At 37.6% G+C, this 23467-nt stretch overlaps 1 protein-coding gene across 1 annotated transcript in view; it reads left to right on the top strand.

Annotated features, from left to right (window-relative positions):
• The window catches only part of LOC105389538 (muscle-specific protein 300 kDa), a 142786-nt gene that overhangs the window by 110204 nt on the left and 9115 nt on the right, over positions 1-23467 (top strand). Inside the window, exons 43-47 of the mRNA XM_048624342.1 lie at positions 77-8749; positions 8929-9129; positions 9480-9658; positions 10244-10370; positions 23041-23265. Of these exons, the coding sequence (XP_048480299.1) occupies positions 77-8749; positions 8929-9129; positions 9480-9658; positions 10244-10370; positions 23041-23265 (9405 nt within the window). The remainder of the gene's footprint in view (positions 1-76; positions 8750-8928; positions 9130-9479; positions 9659-10243; positions 10371-23040; positions 23266-23467) is intronic.

The raw sequence follows: 23467 nt of genomic DNA on the forward strand, positions 1-23467 counted from the left end.
TTTGCCATTATATTATATAGCCTATAAAAAAATATACTTAGTACATGTTATTAACAGGAAAATTTACTCTTTTCAGGATGCCAAACAACATATGGCACAGCAACAAAAAGAAATTGAGGAACAAAAGGAGAAACTCAACAAGCTTGATGAATGGCTTGAATCAATAGACAAGGAGCTGAAACTTACAACAACGCAAACTGATGTCCTCACCGAAGAGGATATTATTAAATATATAGAAATCTATGAAAGATATATAAGAGAATATGAAGAGTACGAAATTATTCTCCAATCTATAACTGTGATAAGTGAAGATAAGTCTAGTCAGTCTTTAAAAGAGAAGTTAGGTAAGATGCAGAAATCATTGATTGAAACAAGGAATCTAGTCATTGTAGAAATAGAAAGGTTAAGACAGGTCCTGCTTCAGATTAAGTTTGTACCTGAAGCTGTCGAAGAAGATGTGCAGACAGACAGGACGATTGATTCCACTTCTATGCCAGAGGAAGTTGTGACCCCAAGGCAAGAAGTAGTGGTAGAGAAGGTCGTAGAAAAGGAAACATCAGTAAAAGAGATCAGCCCACAAGAAACAAAGGTTGAGAAAGAACCATCAGAAAAAGAAGCTAAGGCTGAAAAGATTGTTGTAATCGAAAAAGAGGTCAAACCATCAGCGACCATTGAAACTCAGACTGGAAAGAGTTTGATATCGGAAATTTCAGTTGCTGATAAATCTGTTATCTGTCAACCAGAAGTAATATCAACACATGATGTCTCTATAACATGTGCTCCACCTAAAGAAGTTGAAGTACAAACTGGAGAACCAGAAAATATTGACAGAGATATCCTTGAAAATATCCAAATAAAGCAAACAATTTCAGAGGGACATGAAACTATTGAAATTGCGAGCCGACCCGTAATGAGAGAACATAGAACTGACGAACAATCGTTGTTGGTCGATGCTGATTACAGAGATGACAATATACGCAAAGACACACAACTGAACATCACACATAGTTTACCACAATCTTTCGAAACAGTTATGGTGGAGCCAGACGAGACTACCACTGAAGTAGTGGTGGACGCAGACGGCACGAAACGAATTATTGTGAGGAAAGTACGCAGAACTTTAGTCACAAGAGGACAAACATTGCAAACACAAACTCATACCCGACAAATCTTGTCATCCGATGGAGGTTCTCAAGACCACTTCTCCCAAATTGTTCTACAGGGTGATCAAAGTGCAACAGCGAATGTTTTAGACAATGGCGGAATAGAACACACGCAATACCAAACCTATGGAGGTCAGGTCATCTCACATTTACCTGGCGGAGAAGTTACAATCCAAGAATTCACGTCTAGACCAGATATGGTTGTCACGATGGAGGACTCAATGAAACCAGAGGATATATTGCAATTAGCCAGAGGTGAAATGCCTCAGATTCAGACCTCATCATCCAGTGTCACGGCAGTAGTTCAACAAGTTACTAAACGAATAATCCGGACAAGAAGGAGAATTATTAGAAAAGTTGTAATAATAGATGGCAAAGAACATGTAACAGAAGAAGTGGTGGAGGAGCCTGATGATGTCGAAGTTTATGAAGAACAAATCCCGCGAGTTTCTATTAATGTGAGAGACAATGGAGGTGTTCAGTTTGAAGAAATCGAAGATCCTCGCGATAAAGATCCTCAACCGGCTTTGCCTGGTCCTGATGATAAAGAACATTCTCCGTCGAAAGATAAGAAATCAGAAGGTAAAGATTCTCCAAGAGATAAGGGTAATGAAAAATCGGAATCACCTAAAGATGATTATCAGCAGGAGTCGCCAAAGGACAAAGAACCAACATCAAAAGGCTCATCCAGGGACAAAACTCCACCTAAAGACGATTCGTCAAGAAAGGGTAGCCCTAAGGATACCAAACCTTCGGAACCAAGTCATGAACATTCATTGGGAGATAAAGAATCATATGTAACAGAATCTCGTAAAAATAAAACTCCACCTAAAGAACAAACAGAAGAAATGGGCGCACCTAAAGAACCCGAAAGACCACCAAGATCTCGTAAGGGAACTCCAGAAGTGAAAGATACTGAGCCTACTGTGATCAGTGAATTTGTACAAAAGTCTACTCCAAAACCAGATATTTCAAAACTAACTACAGAATTCATGGAAAGGGAAAGCCAATCATATATAATTGGAACGGAAAAACAAGAATCTCAGGGGAGTCAAATTCCTTATATTACACCAGAAGCACATCAAATAACTACAGAGTATCAAACTTTACCGTCACAAACGCAAATGATCGAAGAACCATATCTCGTAAGTGAAGGAGTATTACATTCTACTTTGGAAACTTCAACCTCAAACATGTCTACAACCGTACAAAAAGTTACAAGAAAAATAACTAAAGTCAGAAGAAGGATAGTTAAAACTATAACAGTGGTAGATGGCAAAGAACACATCACAGAAGAAGTTATAGAAGAACCCGATGATGTGCAAATAGTTGAAGAAGAACCTACGATCACTCACACGATTCAAGAACATGGAGGGACTACGAAAAGAATTAAGGTAATTAAACGAATCCAAGTCATTGATGGAAAACAACAGTATGTGACTGAAGAAGTAGAAGATGACGAAGACGACAGGATTCCAGAATCTACTATAACAACCCAGATGACATTAAAATTAGATGAAATACCTTCACGAGTTGAGTTTACCGATGTAACAGATGATCCCATTGAAGCTGGACATGAAACACATGTTATCAAGGATATACCAAAAGAACCTGAGGCTTCAGTGATAATTCCTCACAAGATTGATGATACTGTAACTGAAAAGTTCATAGAAACTGACATAAAATCTGTTGAACCAATAAAAAGTGAATTCAATATTTCTTCAGAAACTTACGAACCTGTCAAGCCAACAGATAGTGAAACAGTGACAGAATCTAGCGTATCTGAAGATTTTGACAAACATGATAAAACTAGCAAAAAGAAAAAGAAGAAGGGTAAGAAAACTCCAGTAGAGGAAACTAAATCAGAAACAGAAATATCAAAACCAGAAGTGCCCATTGACTTGACAGCGCCCTCTACAGACGTTGATGTTGAAACGACAAAGACAGATACTACCAATATTTTGGATTTAACTAAAGAATTAATTGAAAAAGAAAGCTTGCACAGTGACGTACATGCCCCAGCAAGAAAGAAGAAACCAAAACGCAAAAATAAAGGCTCCGTTTCTGAAGATATTTCTGAAAGACAAGACAGTACTGAAAAAGTTGAAGATGTTACTGAAGCAGCTACTACCGAAGTAATACAAGAAACAAAAGTTAAAACAACTCCTATACCAGTTGAACCTGAAATAACTGAAACTGCTCAGGTAACTGAAACAACTAAAAATATCACTTTAGATTCAACAAAGATTGATAAAGACATAGCAATCTCGGATCCAAAATCAGAAACAGTACCCGAAAAGAGTAAACGCAAGAAAAAGAAGGGTAAGAAGACCCCAAGCCAAGATGACCCGGAACCGTTAAAAGAAACTGAAAAACCAGCTGTTATTGAAGCTAAAGTAGTTTCTGAGCCTGAAAACCTAGATTCAGTTAAACCATTGACAACAGAAAATACTGAAGTAGCTACAGCAGTAGAAATCACTCAAGTAGAACCAATAAAGGAGAAAGAAACTCTATTGACCGAAAATCTCACTGAACAAGAGCTGCTAGAAACAAAACCATCAAATTTGACGAATATTGCTGATTTAACTAGGGATTTCTTACTTGAGGAAGGAAAAATCGTACAGGACATAAAACCTGATGTAACAGAAATACCTAAGAGAACTGAAGTTTCTGAAGACACAGAAAATATGCTACCAAAAGAAACACAAACGTCTCCAGATCAGAAAGAAATCCATACAATCATTAAAACGAATATTTCTAGGATTGTTACTGAATATCCACCTGCCCAGTCTACTGTTGAAGTAAAACCAGTACAAGCGGACAATATTGTTAGTCAGGAAGAGAACACTAAAAAACCTGAAACCCCAATTCATAGCACTGTTACTGATGAACTTCTAAAAACAACAAAACAGATCGATATTTCTGAAAAAATTGTGGAGGCGATCACTGAAAAACCATTTTCACCTGTAAAGGAAAAGTCTGTGTCACCTGCTGAAATCCAGGAAAAAGAAACAGTCGAAACAACTGAAAAACAACCTAAACAAGCAATACCGTACATGGCTACGGAAGAAATTCCAACAAATGTATCTATTCAAACATCTCCTGAAAAGTATGACGTCAATCTTCTGTTACATTCCGAACGCCAACACACGGATGATCATTTAGATCTGAAGAACGAACAATCTGTAGATATTACTATGAAAATCACAAAAACTGAAAATGTCATGCAAACTGATGTGAAACCTTCAGTGCAATTGAATTTGAAGGTTGAAGGCGTAGAAACGAGCGAACCTCATATTGTCAAAAAAGACATCGATTTCAGCCTTCCTACCCAAGTCAAAGTCACTAAGGAAAAACCAAAGGCTGAGCCTGAGATCGAAATAGCACCAGAAAAAGAAATAACACCAGATGAATCAATAAAACCAGAACATAAACGAAGTAAAAAGAAAAAGAAGCGTAAAGGAGATTCAACAAGTGATGCGGTTGATTCTGAAACTTTGACTGAAACTGATAAGAGCATTGGAGAAACTGATAGCTCTTCGCTCAGCCATTATGTAGAATTACCAACATCTCCTGTAGTCGAGTCTCCTAAACCAACTGAAGCTCCATTACCAGAACCCGTAGAGCCAGATTCCCTGGTGGAATCAGAAGCAACAGCTGAAGAACTGGGCTATGAGGCTGAGCTATCAGTAGGACCAGCAGCTACACCAGATAAATCAAAGAAAAAGAGGAAGCGCAAACCACAAGAAGTTAGTGAGACCACGGTATATCCAGAAATGACAACAGCAGAATCTGACGGTATGTCCGTGAGTACACCTGTGGAAATTGAGACTGAAAAGGAAAAGACCAAGGGAAGGAAAAAGAAGGGAAAGAAAAAGACGCCAGCTGAAGAAGCAGAACCCGAGATTGAACCAGAAGTCGAAGAAATCAAACCAGAAAGTCCAAAAATGGGCAGTGAAATAATTCAGGACTCACCAAGGGCGGATTCATATCGCACTATGAGTGAAGTTTCAGATATAAGTACAGTAAAAATAGTTGAGGAATGCGTCCAGAGCAGTCCTGAAACTGAGAGAGAAGTGATGACCACAGTGACCTACACGGTCCCAGTAGTAGAAGAAACACCTACGCAGGAATATTCAGTTCAAACCTCACCGGAACCTGAGAAACCAACTGTGGAAAAGTTAGAAATTGTCAAACCTGACACGGCAGAATTTGAACTACAGACGTCTCCAACTCCTGTCAGTGAAATTTTAATACAAACTACCCCAGTTGAAGACAAAGAAGTTGAAACCCAAACTATTGAGGAAGTTACAACTGTAGTAGAAAAGGTTCCCACATTAGATATGGAAATGCAGACTAGTAGAACTCCAACTCCGCCAAAAATAGATGTTTTAGAAGCAACCACTCAAGTAATAGCACATGAAATAAGCGCCGCGGAAGAAAAGTTCTCTCAAACTTCATCGCCTGAAGAAGTTCCTGTTAAAGAAGAACAGGCGAAACCTGAAGTTATCACTGAATCCCGAGAAATGCAAACTTCACCGTTGCCTAAGGTCCAACAAGGTGAGAAATCGACAGAAATCGTCATACAAACAATGGAATCGGACATCCAAACAGTCAAGCAAGAAATCTTAGACCAAGAAACTAGTACATCTCCCGTCATAGAGAAAGAGTATACTGAAATGAGTATTCAGACTCCAGAAGTACCTTTAGTCAGCTCTTACACCCAATCTGAAGTAGAGGAACAGCCGAAAGTGGATGTTAAACCGGTTGCTGAAGAAAAACCGGTAATTGCTGAAGTGGTCGTTCCGGAATTACCAAGACCAAAAGAACTGGAAATTGTAAGACGTGAAGTTATAACGGTCGATAGCACGCAGCAAACTTCACCAAGATACCAACCTTCAGAAGACTCTGTATCTACTTCAACTGACGAACCTTATGAAGTACATTTGCGAGCACAAATAACTATCCCTGAAGCGACCAATGACTTCCTCGATAGTGAAAGACAAGGCAATGAACAACATTCAATATTGGGAGACAGACAAAGACCGAAAAAGAGAAAACATAAGAAACGATCAGATACACAAGCTTTGTCACCAGAGAGCCTGTCTGATCCTATTACTACTGAACTATCTATGTCAACGACTCCGACTCCTACTAGCGAAGATTTATCTAGCAAAGATGTGTCTTCTATCGATGAAGGTATTTCTGGCCAAACACGACAGGACCGATCACAACATAGACTCACTTATTCTGACGTTGTTCAACGGTCGAAGTCTAAGTCACCATCCCCTTCAAAGTCATTTATTCCCAGGAAATCTGAAAAGGCTAGACTGCTTGATTCACTGGAAAAGAGAACCCTATCAGTCGCTGAACCACAGAAAGTATCTGAAGATGCTTTGGCAGTTGCTTTGATTGAACCCTCTGTAGAAAAATCTTACAACCTTCTAATAAACAATGAGATGGATGAACTTAAGCATGCGGCTGAAAATAATGATGTCACGACAGTTGAGAGAAGTGTGATTGTCATTATAGAAACTATTTCAGTATGGTTGGAAGAAATTCAATATAAAATACAGAGAGAAACCACCCAAGGTTCAACTTCCGCGCAAGAAACTGAACGTATAAATGCCATCAAAGAATATATTTTAACTTTGCAAGAAATAATTGAAATTACTGAAGTTAATGAAGAGATTATCACCTTGATAGAGACTTTGAATAGACAAGTGACTGCTGTTAATACGTTGAGCAGCCAAAGCTCAAACAAAGTAAAAGACGTTGAAAATGAATGGAGCAAATTCCTTAGCGACGCAAATAAACTAAAACAATCTGTAGACCAAGTTAAAACAACACTAGATACCATAATTATGTCTGACTTAACAACCTCAGAGAAACTTGATAAACTTGATAAAATAGATTCAAAGAACGCAGACAATTCAGATAATGTCTCAAAAATGTTCCGCAGATATAAGCATCTGGTAGAAGTTAACCCTAAGAGAGAATGTCCCGAAGTTCTGTTTACAACGGACGACGACACTAAACACATAGAGAACAGTATTAACACTGAAAGAGATAGATTACTGCAGCTATCAGCGTTGGCAGAAGAGTACGAGCAAACTCTACAGGACTTCGGACAGATCACTGATGTGGCCGAGGCTTTGTTGGACGGAAAAATCATTGTATCCAACCTCGACCATCTTCACGAAGAAATACAGAAACACCGAAAGTTCTTCATTAATTTAAGTCACTGCAGAGCTATTCTTGAATCTCTGGAAGATAACTTGGACAGTGAAACCAGGGCTAAATTCTCTGCGCTTCATACATCCTTGCATGACAGGGCCACGACCATTATTGACCGAGCAGCGAGCCGCTCACAGCAAATGACTTTAGCTGCCTCGAGGTGGACCACTCTAGACCAAGGAATGAAGGAGGAAGAACAGTGGTTGAGAGTAGCCCATCAAAGGATACCAGATCTCACCAATGTCACATCCATAGACCACGAACAATACATCAATTTATACCAGTCTATCAGCCTTGACGTATCTCACCACCACGCCAAAATAATAAGGCTAATGTCGATCACTGATGGGCTACAAAATCTCATAGTATGTAATGGGCTAGGCACAGATTGCTCCATAGCTCTGGACACGTTGCTAAAACTGCAAGAAGACATCGACTCCAGGCTGGCTAGACTCACAGCTTTCAAAGAAAACTGGGTCACTTACGACCTTCTTATAGACAGAATAGAAATCTGGATTAAGACAGCTAACAGAGAACTGCAAACTATCACACCGGAGAACATCACAACTACAGGAAACCTCCGTAGATTCTGGGAGCTGAAGGCGCAGCACGAGGTGCACAATAATTTGAAGAACGACTCTGGAGTCCAATTCGAGAAAGCGCTCGAGATACTGCCCATTTCAGACGAGATGGTGCAAAGGCAATTCTTCTCCAAAATAGAAGACCAATGGCGCGAACTGTCCTCCAAAATCGGGGACCTGCATGACTCCGCCATCCAGAACATATCGGACCGCGACGTTTCATCCGGAGAGAAACTCAACATTCTGGAAGAAGAGATCCTGGAACTGCGAACAGTTCTGGACAGTCTGAAGGGGGTGATCAAGAGCGAAGACGAGCTCAACCTTTACATCGAGCGTCTGCAAGTCATCACGGCCCGAATGGACCGCATACAGAACGAGCTAGGCCGCTTGAGTCTCCTTCCCACTGCTGAGTCCGATCGATTAGGTACTTTACTGACCCAATCCCGGATGCTAGACGACCAGATAGCGGAAGAGTTGGAGCGAAGCATGCTGCTTAAAGAAAAAATAGTGCAGGTGCAAGCAGGAATAACCAGATGCCAGAAGAACCAGCGTAGAGCTAGACTGACGCTAGAAGAGTGTGAGTCAGCAGAAAGACTCGGCAGTGACGTAGTAGAACGAGCTGCTGAGAACTGTGGCAAGTTGTTAATAGACTTGGAGGGGCAGTGGAGGGATATTCTGAACCTGCGCCAGTGGCTGCACACTCTGCCCACTAGTCTGAGGGTCTGTGTGTCGCCGACTGGGCTGGAGAGAGATATCTCCGCATTGCAGGTGAGTTATCAATATGTTATTGGTGTTATAGTTCATTTTCTTGTGCGTTATTGACCATAGATACGAACCTAAGGCCAAAAAACGTGCCAGAATCTGTTTTCCCCACTACCGTTTGTATAAAATAATATTCTATTCTTTTTTATGCTTCAAGCTCTTACTAACCCCACCTCTCTCCGCAGGAAACCCACTCGACTCTCGAATCAGAGTGCCACGCATTACACTCGCGCCTCCGCTCCAGAGTCCAGCTCTGGCGGCGCTTCGAGAGACAACTGGAGCTGGTGCATGGCGCCGTCCGGGAGGCTGATTACATGATCGAGCTGCTGACTGTGCAGGGACAGGTTGATTATGATCGGCTGTTGAAGGCTACTGAGCAACTTGAGGTGAGGATTTGTTTGGGTGTTATACTTTTTTGGTGTCGAAGAAGTGACGTCTTTTATGCCTAATCTACGAGTCTTTTATACCAGCTAATAAATTTTGAAAATTTAACTATTGTCCTTGGTAACATCTTAAAATATGCGTAGAAGACCCAGTTACATACATAATCGTACTTTATCAGAGATAACCATTTATTCAGCTTCATAAGTAGCAACACACTTATCTTACCTTGTCAAGCTAACACACCCACAGCGTGTGAATGTGACAATTTACAAAAGCGTATAGATACTTAATAAGTAATATTTATGAAGCTTGCCGACCAACAACCCACTCAACCCCCTAACTTTACCCCCAGAACCTGTCGGAGTCCCTCTCCCGTCGCTCCGGCGAGCTGATAGGCGACCTGCGCACGGCCGCCGCGCCGCTCGCCGCCGCCGCCGACCCCGCTGTTGCCGCTGAGCTGGCGAGGGAATTAGAGCAGGCTACGGCCAAGTATGATGATACCAGGAGCCAGTTGACGCAGCTGTGTGATAAGTAAGTATTTTGTATTGTAACCATTTGTGGGCAAAAGGGCAGACGTCCTTAGACAGGTCTCCAGTAGTAGTTAGGTGAATAAGAACGAGGAAAGGCAGGTGCTATCCAGCCTATTTAATTATGGCGTGTCGGTGACAAACACTAGAGTTATACTAGAGTTAGTCACCGTGGTGAAAGACTTGGCCAGTCTAATAAGCATCAGTCGCAGACTGTCTATAGGGTGTTGCAAAAAGGGTATAATAAGCCGAAACCTACATGTGCAGCATGGTATATCTAAGCCCGAAAATGAAATCAGAATTTCAAAATTAGCGAAAAAAAAGTCATTCTCCATAGTAAAAAGTCACGTAACCGTATAGTTTCTATGGTTTTTATTTTCGCGAAACACTCTGTATAGTACATCATGACGTCAGAAGTATATTATAAGTATATACTGATGGTGTTGTGCTCCTATGCAGTATGTAGGCTAGAAAATACCTATGATGATGATATACATACAAATGCTATATAATCACTAATATGTACCATTAACACCTAATATGTAATACTATTGATCACTCCAAGTCTAAACCCCCAACCCCTCAACAGATACAACCGCGCCGTGGACCTGTGGAAGCGGTACCGCTCGGCCGCCAGCGCCGTGAGGGCCTTCGCGGAGTTCCAGGAGGGGCGGCTGCACGCGCTGCGGCCTGCTGATGCACCCGCCACTGCACAGGTCAGTTACTAACTATATACAATATATAAACACTCACACCTTGTACTAATGTACTCCCTTACGGCGTAGGCAGAGGTGCATTGCTGCACCCACTTTTCGCCAGTGTTTATGTTAGTCCCAATGTAATAGGGGGCGGGCCTATTGCCATTTTACGGGCACATCCGAAAACAAATATCTGTGTTTAAACAAATATCTGCCCCAACCGGGAATCGAACCCGGGACCTTCGGCTCAGTAGTCAGGGTCGCTAACCACTACGCCATTCGGTCGGAATTTCGAACTATCATATTAAAAAAAAAACTCGATTAATTCGCGTACGAGTTGCGATATAGTGTCGTCATACTACGTCCAACGGCCCGTGCAACGGTGACTGGAGAGAAAAAGTGTTTGTTGTCTGCGCAAGCTGCAAATAACACGCAAATTTGACACAGGAAGCATTAGGTTTTAACTTGCTCATTGAGTTTAGTGATTGATAGATCTTTCAACGCACAGTGTGTCAAGCATGTGGCTCCACATCATCAGCACATAATAACGGTGGAAGTGCCTTCTCTAATATTTTTTTCTGAAGGTTATAATGAAAATACAAATTCAGCAAGATTGAATAAGTTAAATGGAGAGCAGTAAAACGAAAAGTACAGTTTATTTACACAGTACTTGCAGTTAGGTATGACTCAGTAAATACATTATTGTTAGCATTGCTTGTTGCGCGGGCGCAGGCTCGCATGTAGCGGTACCTCGGTGCGGTCACTCATTTACACCTCCACTACGCTAATTACTATTTCACTTGCTTGTCGGTACCTCAGTACATTTAAAGAGATCCTAATGGATCCAGATATTCAAAATAGGATCTAAGTAGACACTACGGCTGTATGTAAAAACTATAATGCTGGGATGGAATGGGACTTAATCAAGGAACCCTTCAAAGTTTACGGGAATCCCACTGTATATAAACCCATGATGACCGAATATTAGTTACATAATATTATACGAAGTAAGAACCTTACAATTATGTTTAAGAAATCAGACAGTCATAAAATCCTAAACTTGGAATAGGTATGAGTCATAAACTCACTTCCGTGGCCTTAAACAATTAATGCAAGTCTCCATACGAGTTCATACGACAGACAGCTCACCTTATACGTTATACAGAGATCATCACGCGGTCGTTGCTCTTGGATTTGCACTTTCTGACGTGGGCAGTGGCGGATTTACCTATAGGCCAAAAAGGCCAGTGCCTAGGGCGGCAGATTGAGAGGGGCGGCAAATTTGGCAAATAAGTAGTTTTTTTTAATAATTAATTATACGTGTATCAACTGTACCATCCATGTATAAATTACTATTATAAAATACGAAACGATTAATAAACGCTTTGTAATATTTCGATGAAAACGGATCCCGGATCCTTACATACTTACATATCTATCTTTGCTACTACGAAAACATATTATTATTTATCCAAACTTGGATAGCACTTCGCATTGCACACCGCTGCCCCCCTACTCTTGAAAGGCAATGTATTGCGTCTCTCTTGCGTTGGCAACATTTAGATTTTGGCCAAAAAAATCTTTTTTGGCGTTTTTGTAAAATAACTTCTAAATTGTGTATGTTACTGTAAAAGCCCGAACCACGGTAAATCCTAAGATTTACGCGTAAAACCTAAGATTTACCAACTCTTAATGGTAAAAGCCCGAAAGATTTTGCGATTCGCACTTTTACCACTATTCACTTGGTAAATCTTAGGATTTACATTAAGGCACGGTAAATGTTGAAAAAGCCAGGTTACTTATAACTTATAACCTCCGTAGTCGAACAAAGCGTCCGTAGTCGAGCGGGCTTCAGTGATCGTAACTGATCACTGAGGTTTTGCAATAACCAGCATGGTCAGCCATTGGATGGGTGACCGATTTCAAGTGGTTCTTTTCTGGATGCTTTCGTGCTTCGGACGGCACGTTAAGCCGTGGGTCCCGGTTGCTGCTTCGGCAGCAGTCGTTAAGCCTAGTCAGAGGCCTTCGGGCGGCTTGAAAACGTCTGACAGTCGGGTTGCCCACTTACCCGACAACTCGCTCAGCACAGGTTTCCGTGTTTAAATTATCGTCCAGTGAATGAGTGAAAATAAAGTTATTTTCCAATAATTCAGCATTCAATGATAATTCGCATCTATATTACTATACACATAAATACCATAATCCGGTGCATTACATCGCCCAAAAGTTGATGAATGACCTTGACCTCTAAGCTAATTTGTTTTCAACAAGTATATTTCTGTACCTACTAATAAATGCCAATAATTAACAAAAAATATATAATATCGATTCTGTTATGTTTTTGAGAAGACATATTAATAGTTTTAATTTTAACTATTTAGGAAATAATTTAGAGGTGGATAATAATTACAAAATGAAAAAATATATGATTATTACACATTGTTAAAATAATTATGTTGATTTAAAGGTTTTAAAATGACTGTTCATAAAAAATAATATAAATTCTGAAAGAAAATAATTTAAGTTTTTGATTGAAATAAATGAATAGGTAATAATTAAACGAAATGAATAGGTACGGAAAACCTCACGAAAAATCACGAGGGGGGAGGGGGGGTCTCGTTAGACTTCACGTGTATTAATTTTTTGACAAAAAGCGCTAGGTATTTCTGAACCGAAATTTTAAACGGCGCAAAATTATCTAAAATAATAAATTTTATTGCAAATACACATTATAAATGTTTTCCAATTCAAAACGCAATTTTCGATAGCGTCAGTCCGTACAAAGAGGCCGTCCATTAATGGACGGCCCCTTTGTAAAAACGCTTTTGAAGAAAGTTATGATTTTTTAAATGTTGACAACGAAAGACAGACGCAATACATTGCCTTTCAAGAGTAGGGGGGCTGAACGAATGAACCGATTTCAATTTAGTTTTTTTTTGTATCACATGTGTTCTACGATTTTTTAAAGTTACAAATGTTTTACGCTTTAAAGTCTTTTTACGGGTTTTTTATTTGCCTGTCAAATTAAACTTTTAAGGTTAACATTAAACTCTTCAGTACATAGCGGGTTGCAAAAATTATCTAATTAAATGACAGAAATATGATTAAGTTCACAATCGTACTAATAACGGAATTAAACTAACGTATTGAATTTCAAAAGTCAGTATAGGGCGGCAAAATATTAATGGCCTACGGGCGGCAAATTTGTAAATCCGCCACTGGACGTGGGTTGAGTAAAAAACTTTTGGCATAGTTAGGTAGTAAGTAGTTACTGCAAGCCTTACATGCATTTTGAAAATATCTGTAAGTACACTTTGTACACCCTATCATCCTGAGAACTTTAATTCTTTTATAATGAGCAATATATTTAAAATTTGTAGCCCTGAGTAGTTACATATTTGATTCACAAAAGGTGAGCAAAAGTGTTCGTACACCTAAGTATAGTAAATAGATAGGTCTGTCTGTAGAAGTTGGATGTTAGCACCCACGCCAGGTTTTATTTCATTAATCGGTGATATATCTTCAAACAAAACGTGATGGAAAAGTCGCAATAAAATTGGTCAATTTAAATAACGATAACGAAACTTAGTTAACTTTAACAAAACTTTGCAAAAGTTAGTGATGCTATGCGGCATGTCTGTGTTACTACAAAAACTTTGGTGCAATCCCATAAACCGCCGCGATTGAATTAAAACTTTTAACTTTATGTCAGTTCCTTGATTGCAACTTGAGGTTGCTTAATCCTCCTCAACTTGCCTGAAATGTGGTCGACTGCAGGCGATCTAAAACCTAACTGGATCGAATAAAAAACGTATTTGAAATGAAACTTTTTAGTAGGTAGCAATTATCTTATAAATAATCAATAACGACTTATAAAGAAAAACTGTAAAGATAGTTTTGTTGTTATGTATTGGTAGAAACATTAGGTACAACAACAACGGAGACAAAGTATTAATAATAACATTAAGCTAAATGAGTCGGTACCTAAGTAATTATCATTATTTGAACCGTTCGTGTAAACATAAGTTTTAATGACCCACAGTTTCGTCAAATTATTAAACCACAGAAAATGAAATCTGTGAATACCTAAGTCGATTAGCGTTAGTTACCTTATTTGTATATTTAACTAAGTATACCTTTGTTGTAGTTAGTACCTATTTGTTAAGTTAATAGTTTAGTTTACTTAATTAATAATTATACCTATGTATTAATTAATAGCTGTAAGTTTTCCTTAAATGTATAATAAAATAAAGTACTTACTTATGAAATATTTGAGAAAACAAATAGTATGAAATTATTCAGTCTTGCTTGAAATTCAGCCTCATAGTGCATAAATGGTGCAGTTGTTATTGTTATATACTGACTAGCCGTGGAGATCTCAGGTTTGATCTAATCATAGATAAGTTCACTAAATGGTCATAAAATTATCTAATTATTAACTACAGTAAATAATACTAATAACTCGATTCGAATAAGTGAAGGCAAAAGTCCGACTATGTATTACTGTGTTATTGAACTTCAGCCTTTCAGTTTTCATACAAGCGTAGAAGAAATGGCAGACATTGAAACTCGCGATAAAATTTCAGCGGAGCGAAGTTACAGCTGATAAGGAGCCCGTTGATAACAGTCCACCAACCAGCGCCAGTCGAGCCACGGACGTCGCCCAGGGCGGACGTCCCACGGAGCTCAATAATATATACCGCGAAATAATAACAACGAAAATAATTATCGAAAAATATGTTATAGTGAAAACTTATCGATATAAATAACGAAATTAAATAGGAAAGGAAAATCCATCAGTTAAAAAAAATATTTTAATTGATCGTGATGATTTTATCGCACTCAGTCAAGGTTACGATCCGCTACACATGTGTTTAATGTGACTTTAAGTTTGTTTTGAAGAATGCAACTGTTTGAACTGCATGCATAGAACACGGTCGGTTAGCAAGTGATAATGCAAGTGCATGCTTCCGCCGCCCTTGGCTAGGCCATGGCTGCATTTAGGCGGTTTCTGAAATTTGGATTTCCGCATTCGAATTAAATTGAATTTGGAAGCTCACGCCAGTTAAAAGTTCGCCAGACTCTCCGAAAACCGCTTTTCATTTGGACATCATTTGAATTCCGAACAATATTTGTTGCCAGCCAGTTCCTATGAACACAAGGATAAATGTTTTGTTTTTGAACGAAGCCCGCTCTTATCAGATGTTTATTTGACTAAAATTTGTGGAATAATTTAGTTTTAATTTAAAACTTGGTGTTCGTATTTGAAATTACCTACGTTTGTTAGTGTTTTGTGCTAGTGAATGACCATGGAATATGACAGATTATGTGTCAGTGATACTGATAAGAAAAGTGTGTCGGTGGGCTGAAATCTAATTGGTCTATCAGCTGTCAAAATGTCATTGCAAGAGGTAAGAATGTAAATGATTATCTGTAGGTAGTTTTCCTTTGGTCGTTTCTATGTTATTTATTTACTACCTACTACCTATACTTACCTTAATGGTTTCTGAGTTTCTATGTATTTAGGTATGGTATATAGCTTATGTGTATAAATGTGAAGCTAAACTAATTTATTTTACTTACGGTGACGTCTAAATGCATAGACAAGTGATCTGATTTACATTTATTTGAATAGCTACTCAACCATTGTTTTAGCTCTCAAAAATTAGAAACATGACTAAGTACCTACTGATGATGTGACTGTAACATATTATCAGAAGTCTTATTTATACAGTGTGAAAAATTATCAGTGAACGAAACGAAGTAGATGGTCGTTCTTCCAAACATACTAAATCATCAAATAAGATACGGAGTTTATTGAAATGCCTTGAAAATCCGTGTAGCCATGAAAAGCAGTCGTAGAAACAAACCCAAACCTAGAACAGATAATATGTGGGTAATTAGCTACTCGCCGACTCTTCAAGGACGGGCTTCCCTAATAACATGCCGACCATAGACTTGCTTAATGATTAGACACGGCATTTGGCTTAATCGACTGCTTTCTTTAAAAGTACAGTCCAACTTTAAAGTCTTGAAAACGGAAGTGGATCCTAATCCTGACTAATTGTTAAAGATCATATTTAATCGATCTATTATATTTTATCTGTGTAAGTAAATAACTGACAATGATAAAACGTGTTCCCGAAATCGCACATTTTATTTTCATGACTATAGTTGGACTGTAGCTACGAACTTGCAAGGACACTGTAATGCAGGATTATGACCCAGTGTGGTTAAAAGCTTTTCGAATTAAAATGGTTATTTGTACACTAATAGGTAGCTTTTGGTTGCATGTTTACTGAGGTAGTTTCAGGAATACATAGTTAGTGAAACAAAATAAGTAGGTTTAGGACTTACTGAATTGTTACACTTTCAATTTGTTACTTAATTTTTGTTTGGCGTTTTATTTAAGTGTTGAATCGCAGCCAATTTCACCGCAGTAAGGCGCAATGTCATACTTATTGGAACTCTTATTTTATGACTGACTTGGTTTTACAAATACAATGAAAAGTTTAAGATTAAGAATAAATATAAATGAGACCTAGAAACTAGGTCTTGCCGACACGTTGAACTTGATCAATAAATTGTTATGATCAATTCCCAATTAAACTTGCGCTGATATAATAAAAAAGGCAGGTCTGAGGCTAATGAATTCCTAGATCTACAGGCCACAGTAGTACGAAATGTCTTAATTGCGGGTAGGCGCGAAAGCCGCGCCCTTGCGTTAACAAAACTAAACATGACTTGACCTTCGCGAGCCCCTTCATATACAAAACAAACGTAAGTATACCGAAAGCAAAGGCATATCATGAGGAGATATGTAGGTAATAGGTACTGTTTTACTAGTCATAGTGATATAAGATGAGTTAAGCCTAAACAGTGAACAGCATATCGAATAACCGAAACAATCACGTGAAAGTTAGTAAGTACGGTTTTAGGCTTTGCGATTTAGCTAAGGGACTGTGGAAATGGCCTAAAAAGTGTTAATCTGTAAGTTACAAAGTTTCGTTTGGGGAAGGAATGCCCAATTTTTATTGTAATGTAAGTAAATACTTAACACATTTAACTATATTATTATGTAGTCGATCCTTATCAAGTAAAAAAATCCACTATTAATAGTGTATGACTGTATCATGCCGTTTTTCCTTTAATCTTCAACTCGGAAGCCGTATTCTTTAATGAGAAAAGTTTCACAAAACATTCAACAAATCTCCAGATAACGCCTTTGCAATCACGCTATCTATCTATTAATCTTTGTGTAAACAAAAAATTGGACTACGCAAATAAAGCTAGCTCGGTGTTTGGCAACTTCCTCAAAAAAACTATAAAACGGACTTTTATTTAGCTATTTCTAACGGTTTACTCGTGCTCGTGTAAACAATACACCTACTCCGCTCAGAATCGCGTCTGCTTTATAGTTATTTTAATTTTTAACAGACTTCAAAGAAAAGAAAAGGTTCTTAATTTGTCTGTGTGTATATTTTTCAGTCTCCTTTTAACTACTTACTTGCCTATTATCACATAAGGATAGGAGATACTGATACACAATTCAGTAAGGTTAAACAGTTATTCATACCCATTGACATATATATTATCATACCTTTAAAAAACCAATCCGTGAAACGCCTAGGCACACGGATCTAAGTTAGCCAGTTCGCCCGACACGAGACTATAATCAGCATAATTATAGTATATCGTTATCATCCAACTTGTCCTGTCACGTATTTATTAACGAATGGAGTACCGTTTGGCACATCCTTTCTATTCCAATGAACGCTATGCAATCAATATTATAATAGTGAAATGGGGTGAATGGGGATGGTTTTCAACTTTGAGTGCCAATTTCTAATGAATTTTGTACTAACAACTTTTAGTTTACCATATTAAAAGTTTAGTCTTGACCTGTATTTTATGAAAATGCATACGAAAATCTTTGATGGTCAGCCAATTTTATGTAAATTTATAAAATATATGATGTCCCTATTCATACATGTATAGGGGTTAATCGGGACGGTATTGAGAACAATAGAGAAATATAGTCATGGTTGTCACAACCCCTAAATAATATTTTTCAGTAATATGTAGTAAAATGTACACTATACCTCTACATATTTCATTGCTTTCCTAGTTAAAAATTTAAAATCAGTTTTTGAAAAATTTGGTATATATTTTTAAAAAATACCTGCAAAAAGTACCTAAATGTCCCTAAACATCGAACTAGAAAAAAGTTTTTTTCTACTTGGATGTTCCTAAGTATAAAAATTTATTAACACACTATTATGTAATAAAGAAATAATTTTATTGTATAAGTACAGATACTTACTGGCGATATAGGTAAGTGACAACCCTATCAGTCCCTATCCCTATCCGTGCTTTAGTGTCCCTTTTCATACAACTACGTCCCTAGTTTATGGGACTCTTGTCCCAATTCACCCCACAGTCGTCCCAATGATATCCTGTAGGCGTCTCTATTACCCCCATTTTTAGAGAAATTTACCAAGTCTTATTAATTTTCAATTTAAACTAAAATTAATAAATAAAATCGCAGTAACTTATTTAAATTGGATAGAAAACAATATTACTTTTCTAATCTAGTACGATTTATCCAATAAAAATAACATTTAACGTCTCTTTTTCCAAAGTTTCTGAGGAACAAAATTTTGACCTTGTGAATGGCGAACTTCAGATGTATTTTTTTCTCACTTGTAACCATCTTCACGTCAAAAAAGTGTTACTATCAACAAAAATCAATTTTCTACTTTAAAAATCATAAAAAATCTGACCATTATCATTTAATTTTATAGTAGATTTTCTGCTTCAATTTCGTTCATCGATAATATCCCTATTGACCCCTGAATTCCTATTCACCCCGTTTTACGGTGTATCTACATATGAATAGGTACGTTAAGTACACCTACCTCATTCATTAAAAACAAACAAATCAAAACCCTATGGCCTGTATGATAAAGCTTCCATACCCAATACACGATTGGCAGGTATATGGCTGCCAAAATTTCTTCAATAGTGAAAGTTGATAGTTTCTTATTGGAATTTCAATTGCTTACTTATTTTAATTACTTTGATTTCAATGTCCTGGTGGAGAAAAACGAGAATGAAGAAAGTCCTGCGGATCTTGAAAAGCTATAGTTACTTACTGCAGATTTTCATACTGGGCATAAGACATAAACAATTTCTTTTTAATCAAATATTATTAGACAAATAAACAACAGCTAAAATAAAGGTTAAGGTAATTGCGAAAGTAGCAATTTAACTACTTACTGACTATTTTATTAGGTTACTTTATGGTTTTTTTAAACCTAGTTTTTAAATTAATTAAAAAATTTGTTGTTATTAAATTCGGTATTAGACACAATTATTTATAGACACGAAATATACTTACCTTATATACTATCTAATTTTATGAAAAAACTCCTATTAATCGATCAATAGCATTGTAATATAAGTAAGATGGACACTAATTAACTATTTAAATTCGCGTGACATTAAAATGATTTCTACTCGTGATTACTGTACAGGGTACAGGGAGTTATAAAACAGTCACAGTCGTTAATTATGTAGCCGGTCGCTTTGTTTTCGCTCTGGAAAAACTTAAGAAATTAAATCATTTCTCAATAACTGATAAATAATTATTTAAATTGCTTAATTATTATTAATTTATACTTACTGAAATATCTATCTATAGCCAAGTTTAAATAAAGTAAGTACCTAAGTTATTTTATTTGATCGTACGAACGATATCGATATTAGTCGGAACTCAATACGTCTATAGTCGAGACATTAATAAAACAGTGCATGATCGATGACAAGAACATTAAGTATTAAGTACATTTTTTACAAGGTATTTTAATGTGAAAATGATGGATATTTACGCACTAGATACGATTTGTGTAATGTAGATTTTTGTGAGTTTAAAGAAATCAAAACTGCAATGCTTTTAATATTTTTTTGAGACTTCAGGCAGGTACGAGTAGGTATTTGTTTAAGTTTAGGTTTATTCAGTTTTGTTACAACGCATAATCTATTTATTATTCGCCAGTTTACTGGAGCCCCTAAACCGATGATGTCACCCCACAAGGTATCAAAGTCGGAAACTTTGATAGTAGGCAAACTGTTTATCTCCATTGACCTTAGTGATATTTCACACAAGCTTACAAACATCGAAATTAAAATATTTAATTAAATGTCGTTTTGATGGAGTGACGTATTATTTGACCTTAGATTCTAGTTTTGGAAGACATTAGATAGGTATTTAAAAAAAATATTAGCAATGGGACCTTACTGTTTACTTGAAAATGTAGGTAAGTATAAGTATTAATTACGTAATGTATGGATATTTACATTAAATCATTTTATGTGTTTTCGAAATCAAACTACGAGAGTAATAATTCAAGCACATTTGAATACTATTAGAATCCTTCGGGTATTCAAACGTACCTGGTCTAAGTAGATAGTTAATTTTAATTAAGTAAGTAAGTAAGTATGAATGAACCCTAACCTAATTATTATTTTTGGTTCGTAGAATAAATGCTTATACGAAATCTTACAAATTATTCACACATACCTATAGCAACGCAAAAATCTGGCATAATTGACTAAGTAGCCATAGGTAGATTCCACAGTTTTTCTCTTCGAATGATTTCACGCCTGATACTCAGTTATGTATGAACCCGCCACTACATGTTTGCCGTATTTTAATTAGGTACCCAAGACAAGCAAAACAACCGATCAACAAACACCTAATGTCGTTGCTATTCGACTGTGTAACCAGTGTCTTTTGATAGTTTCATCATCATCATCAGCCTATGTCAACCCACTGCAGGGTATAGGCCTCCTCCATGTTATGTCAAGAAGTTTGATAGTTTACCTGAGTGGAATTTAAAAAATATTTACAAACATAAACTAACACTATTACTTATGTATGTCTACTAGGGCATGCAATACCGTAATACCGGTATCCGTAATACCGGGATCCCGGACCAAATTCCCGCTTTTTTCAATACCGGTATTGAACGTTAATACCGGTATTGAAGTAATACCGGAATCGGACTTTTTTAGGCTATAAATAAAGCGATTAAGATTTAGTTAGCCTTGTGTTCCTATATACTGTGAAAGCGCACTTGTTCCCAACCGTTTAATGCAGTTTTCGGCTGCTAGAAATCTACTGTTGACCATGCGTAAACCGACACCAGATGTAAAAAAAAAAATTATTCTAAAATTTAAACTCGAAAACTTAATTCTCGTAAAAATCTACAACAAAATACAGAATATGATTGCATTTTCTTGTTTTATTTTGACGTATACGACCTTTAAACACAGTATATGCCATTTATTACAAGGAAGTCTAATACCGGTATTAATACCGGGATCCCGGTATTGAGTTGTAATACCGGAACTCAATACCGGTATTGAAAATTGTTCCGGTATTGCATGCCCTAATGTCTACTTACTAGGCTACTTACTTACTTTGCTAGGAATAAAGAAAACAATGCTACATAATATAACTGTGACTATGGGTTTATTGCCTGAAATAAAGAATTTTTATTTATTTATTTTATTATAATAAAATATATATTTTTTCTTTTTTAAACCACATATAACAGGTATAAGCATATGCTAAATAAAAATAATATTTATAAATATAGTAGTAAGTATCTATATTGTATTGGAAGCTAGTTATGCTTAATGGGCAACCGCGTAATTATCAAGTTATACCCACCAGGCTTCCATTCTAATAATGCGCAATGATACAGAGAAATTAGAGGTAACATCTTCTAACAACTAATTATGTAAGCAGACCATTGCGAGTCATTGAATCATAGAACACGCATAGTATTCTCCGTTTCTAGGTCACATTTTCGCATAAACGAGTCCAGTTTAGCTCAGCAACAAAGATTGCGACAGATTTCACGATGAGATTCCAACATTTTTTTTTATTATTGTGGATTGGTAAACTAATAACCTACACGTTCCCATACAATCTTTATGATTTGATATTTTAGTGATAAAATATAGGTAGGTAAGCATTCATATGCATAATATAGGTATTCTATATATGAGTAGATGGATTATTGGTACACGCATGAAGGACGTCGGTCTCATTGATATAGGATCCCAAATAAGCTAGTTATCTTATTTAATACTGGTAATACATAATACAAGTCAGCCCTTTACTTTTATGACTAATCTAAAATACTGATTTCCACTATCAAAAACGGTGCCTTTTACTGCCATTTTATAAGTCAATCTGTAAATGTTGGAAGATCTACAAATTTTAATGAGCCCTTACCTGAGCTTCTGTTGTCCCAATTACTGCTCTTTCATATTAGATCGTGTATTCTTTTCTCTCTCAAAGTACTCAAAATTGGCATTTTAACCCACTCCGCATAACCAACCGCGATCTTTGTTCCTAGTCCCTTTCGTAGTCCAATAAAAAAAACACAAACCACTCCCACCATCTAACCCTCAACCTTTCTGTACATAATTATATTGTTAGTAATTAATTTTTGTACGTTATTTTTCATGTGTGTGTACAAATAAAGACCATTCCATCTATCTATCTATCTATTTAACCTGCACAACCAAACCCGATCTTTTGTATCTAATCCCTTTCGAAGTCCCATATGAACTATATAAAAAACACACCATCTAACCCCAAACTTCCCCCCAGGCCTGTTCCGAGCAAGAGGCCCGCGTCACCGAGCTGCGCTCCCTAGCCGCTCGCGTGGCCGCCGAGACGGGGTCCCGGGCTCTCCAAGCCGACGCGGACGCACTGGCCCGGCGCCTGCAACTGGTGTCCGGGGCAGTGCAGGCGCTGGCTGATCTGGGCGAGGCGCGACAGCTGGCCCGGGGCAAAGCGGAGCTGGCGAGGGAACAGCTGTGCGGGATGAGACAGGTTTGTGATGTTTTCTTGTGTAGGTAGAGGACCTATGTGGTTTCCGTAGACGGGGCAAAGCGGAGCTGGCGAGGGAACAGCTGTGCGGGATGAGACAGGTTTGTGCGATTCTCTTGTCTTGTGTAGGTACAATAGATATGTGGTTTCCCAAGAGGCGTAACAGGAGTATAACTCGGTCACCCTAATTTAGATAAGTACACTA

The sequence above is a fragment of the Plutella xylostella genome, chromosome 12 (genome assembly GCF_932276165.1).
Source record: "Plutella xylostella chromosome 12, ilPluXylo3.1, whole genome shotgun sequence".
Lineage (NCBI taxonomy): Eukaryota > Metazoa > Arthropoda > Insecta > Lepidoptera > Plutellidae > Plutella > Plutella xylostella.